The sequence below is a fragment of the Citrus clementina genome, unplaced genomic scaffold (genome assembly GCF_000493195.1).
Source record: "Citrus clementina cultivar Clemenules unplaced genomic scaffold, Citrus_clementina_v1.0 scaffold_1, whole genome shotgun sequence".
NCBI classification, from domain to species: Eukaryota; Viridiplantae; Streptophyta; class Magnoliopsida; order Sapindales; family Rutaceae; genus Citrus; species Citrus x clementina.
Genome location: NW_006263303.1, coordinates 18,706,412 through 18,711,185, shown reverse-complemented (window position 1 = coordinate 18,711,185; position 4,774 = coordinate 18,706,412). Strand labels below are relative to the sequence as shown.

Below are 4,774 nucleotides of genomic sequence, written 5' to 3'. Positions count from 1 at the left end.
AGGACTGGGCATCATTTGGATCGTAAAAGAAATTGGCCCAATTGTTTGAACAACTAAAACCCGGGCCGGCCCATTTTTTTTTACGCGAAGGACAATTCAATGTTTTCAATTAGGGTTTTAGGTTTTATAGTCTGGCAATCAATTGAAAATTTCTCCGATTCTCTCTCAATCTCAGCGATGGCAAAGAACAGAGCCAAGAAGAAGCGAGGCGGCGCTGTTTCGATGGACGTAACAGAGCCGACTGTTTCCGACATACCTCAAGGTACCGAAATTTTTTTTCTCTTCTCTCAATTTGGCAAATTAAAATAGGATTTTATTCTTCTTGATTTTATTTTGTTTCACTCTTTTCATTTACACTTTTTTTGGGTATTTAATTTGAATTTTTATATATTTATTGCAGCAATGGACACCTCAGAATCGGGAGCTCTAAAACCAGTTTCTGGTATGCTAAATATGTAAGTATCAAATTATATATTCGTGAATGTGATTATGCTTATTCATGTTGCATTTTTTAATTTTTTCTGTTTATTTGCATAAAATTTTGCAACTTTAATTTTTTTTTCTGTGGCACATTTGGGTGGATTGTCAATTTCAGTGATAGTTGGTTAGATTCCCCACCCACCCCAAAATCAAGTGTTGAATTATTTGAATTGTTTATGTTAAGGTTGACGGGACCATCACATAGTTAAACGAAATTTGGTAAAGTTGCGATAGAGTAATTTTTTCAGCATATGTCAGGTTGAATAAAAATATTTGCTTGGTAAATATATTTGTGCGAGTATGATTATGGTTTATCTATTTTGTCTGTATGAAGGATGATAGAAGTTATTTATGGCAGATCTTTTTTGAAATTTATTCATAGATTTGAAGCACTTGGGTTGCCTAGAATCTGCTATATATATGTGAGGAAATTCTTTGAATGTGGAAAATAATATGTAGAATTTGTGGATTTGAATAGAATCCACTGCCGAGTGATTAGTATGTGTCTAGTCTAACAATTCCCTGACTTAAGTAACATCATAGATTTATTTTGTTGTTGCATTGTCATACTCTTACAACTCATGCTCTTTATTGGTGGTGGCTGGTGAGTTTTACTTTGACCTATCTATTTAACCTCTTTGTTTGATGTGTAAGAAAGGTAACTTGAACACTTCTGATTATTAATGTCAATATACAATTTATCTTACTGCAATTTTAAATCATTCTTTTCTTTTGATCCTCTAATTTGATCCTTTTTCTTTATTGGAACAGTAAGACTAAGAAGGGAAGACCAATGAAGAGATCAAAAAATGTTCGAAAGAAGAAAACCATAGAAAAAGCTATATCCACAAATGAGAAGTATATTGAGAAATCTTTGAAGAACGAAAGCAGATCGTTGAGTGTTCAGTCCGCTAAATCACTATATGACTGACTTGTGAAGATCAGATTCAATATTCAAAGAGCTGAGTTTGTATAGATACTCTAATTATTTGTAAGACGAAAGAAAGCAAATCATTTAGGGTTAAAATGTGTTTTTGAGTTCATTGTGCCGGGTGCTCAGTCTACATCTATTGGTGCTCTATTTTCTTGTATTGCAGAGCAGAATTCTGCAAGTTGGTCTTATATTTCAATTCTTGTTTACATTTTAATTAGGTTAGCTCCGTAAAATGAAGCTATTTGCCAGTGAACTTTTTAGTTTGGGCTGGAGGCTGGACTGAACAGATTTTGGCATTAGGTTGGGTTTATTCAACAGAATATATATATTTTTTTAAAGAAAGAAAATCATTCATTCAAAGAGTTGAATAAGTACATAATTTCTGAAGGATATGTGCCTACCTAAATAACAGTTTCACAACTTTCTAAATCTAGCTTAGATAAAGAATGAGCGATGACTTTACAAGATCTTGGAGTATGCTGGAGGACAGCATGAAAGTCCTTCATTTTGCTCCGCACTTCTGAAATTATCCACTGGGTCTCTATTCTGCTCTTTCTGTTGTTGACAAAATCAATGACATCTAATATAATTTTTGTTCAATTAGACAATACACAACCCACTGAATCAATTGTATACCTCAAAAGGAATTTGTAAATGTATTAAAAAAAAATTAAAATTTCTCTTCCATTAGGGATGGCAACGGGGGTGGGGTAGAGGTGGGGAGGCCTACCTTATTCCCCACCCCATTAAATATTTTACATCCATTCTCACTCTGATACCCCAATAAAATTTAGTGGGATGGGGATGGAGAATCCTCATGTGGCGAAGATTTTTTCGTCACCATTCAATTCTCCATTTACTTATTTTATAATAGGTAAAGATAAATGATTTCAGCAAATTAAAAATTAGATTTAAATAAAATCATTATCATATTATAGTATTTTAATTGTTTAAAAAAATTCTCCAAAAGGTTGAAATTATATCCTAAAATAATATCAAAATTAAAAGAGAACAGTACCTTTAGAGAAAAAAAAATATAACAATATTTTAGGGTTAAATAAGCATTATAATCTAGTTTTTTTTTGTTATAACTTATTTATATTATGTAAAATTAAAAGAAAATTTGAAAATTGAGGATTAGGGTGGGGAGTAAAAAAACAAACTCCACCCCATTAAAAATTTAAGAATTATTTCTATCATATTCCCCGTAAGTTACTCAAAATTCACTTCATTTAGAGTGAGCCCCGTAAAACTCCAAAGCCCAAACTCACGTAGGATTTTACCGTTCCTTTCTTACGTTTTCATTTTCCTATGTGCCTATGTGGTATATGTTTTGTTTATCTGGTCTCAACATTCAAAATCTTTGATGGCACTACCCTATATAACCCAAAACATTAAACGCAATTGATCAAGAATAATCTTAGAGATAAATCCTATCTTTATCTTTTTGGAAAAAAAAATGTTAAAAAAAATTCCTACTTTAGTAACTCATAAATTCACAATATCTATGCCTTGGCATACTATTTAATGCAATACTTAAAAATGGCAAAAAAACATTTTATGGCGGCTCTAGAAATAAATTAAAGATGTGTCATGCATGAATCTGACTTGGCTCCATGCATGCAACACATTTGTCTCAACTCTGAACCAGAAAATCTCACACTCCTACTGTCATTGGTCATTTCTTAGTTGTTAAAACACCCAATTAGGTGAAAATTCTTTGATTTTCATTGCACAAAATCAGACGGTCCAGATCACCCAAATTTCCTGAAAAGTTCCCAAAGGAGGATGTAAGCAAACACTCCGTAGAATCTCTCAGTACCAGTCGCCTTTTCAATTGTACGCAGAGACTAAACTCTGACCAAATTGCCATCATTACATTTACCTAAAAACACAAACCGTCAAAAACAGCTGGTCACTCTCTATTCACTGTCACTCTCACTTTGATTCTCTCCGAGTCTCCGGGTTTCATCTTCACTCGCAAGCAAACAAACGAACATACCCAGAAACGGAAGTCCTTTTCTCGGTTACTGAGCCTTTTCTCAAATGGATTCTTCTTCTTCTTCTTCTTCAGCTTCAGCATCGTTGAACAAGACCTGCCAAAACTGCAAGTCTCCGGCTGCTTTCCTCAGGCCATGCTGGCGGCTTAGAACCGGCGGCTTGGCTATGCTCTGCGTTCGTTGCGCGTATGCTTTCTCTTTTTCTTTTACGTGTCTTCTTGCACCTCTCTTTTCTTTGCATGTATTTTCCATGATGTTTATAGTTAGTACGTACGTCGTTGAGTTAAAAGGTGACATCTTTTTTTTGTTTTTGTTTTTATTTTTATTTTTATTTTATTTTATGTGATTTTTTGCCCTTTTTTGGGTTTGTTCGAAGTGTTTAGGAGTGATTGATATTATCTTGTTTTTACGGCACTTTATTTGAAAAATAAGATTTAACTAAATTCATTTCCGCAAAGCGAACGATGTTTTTCTTTATTTTTGAAAAACAGTTGATATTTCTAAAAAACTCTTTGAGATGAGGAGCCAAACACGTCGTGTGTGTGTTTTGTGTTTCCTGGAAGACCATTTTTCAGAAACGTTTGGCAGATGCATCCTTGAATCTTAAAAACAAAAAGAAATTTTTTTGTTTTTTATAATTAATCTTAAAAACTATTCTTGTTTCTGTCACCATTGATATTTAATTCACATTGCATACAGGCATTTGGTTTCTCCAACTAATTTGAAGGGTCTATAGTTCATTCTGTTACTTGTGTTTAATATTTGGTATTATTTAATAGCGGAATTTTGTTGATTTATTTAAATGAATCTGTTGCTTAGCAGTATTTTGATGTGTGGAGGTCTCACACAGCATAAGCTCTCTATTAATTGTTATTTCTTTTATTATTATTATTATCATGATTATTTTAATCTCAAAGCATAGCAAAACTGAAAACTAAACCCAACCCATGTAAGTGTGGTTTAAGATCCAGACCTCTTGTACCACTTGAGAGGTTTTGTCAGTTGAGCAAAATGGCCTCAACTGGCACCCACCGCATTTGAATTGTGCTTTTGTACACTTGAATGCATTATGCTTGATAAAGCATATCTTCTTGTTGGTAGATTACATGGGGGAATTTAGGCTCTGGTTTTGAGAAGTGAAATGCACTAGATGGGGTTCATTTGAATCAAGAATGGTTTAAGGACTATGGTTTTGAGTAATGGGAATTAGGCTGTCAAATTGACTGATTAGGCTTGTAGTTATAGTGATTGCGTGAGATATTAGCAGGGGAATCATGCTTTTAAGGAATAGATGTAGTAAACCGAGTTCTTCGCTTTTAAGGAATATGATGGCCTTAATTGGATTGTCCGGCAATTCAAG

The 4,774-nt window shown here is 33.6% G+C and overlaps 1 protein-coding gene across 1 annotated transcript; it reads left to right on the top strand.

The window, feature by feature from the left end:
* The first annotated feature begins 99 nt into the window (after positions 1-99).
* LOC18054547 lies at positions 100-1,729 on the top strand. The gene is made up of 3 exons (XM_006451930.2): positions 100-262; positions 401-455; positions 1,252-1,729. Exons 1-3 carry the CDS (start codon positions 100-102, stop codon positions 1,409-1,411), a joined length of 378 nt encoding a protein of 125 aa, XP_006451993.2. The 3' UTR covers positions 1,412-1,729.
* The last annotated feature ends 3,045 nt before the right edge of the window (positions 1,730-4,774 follow it).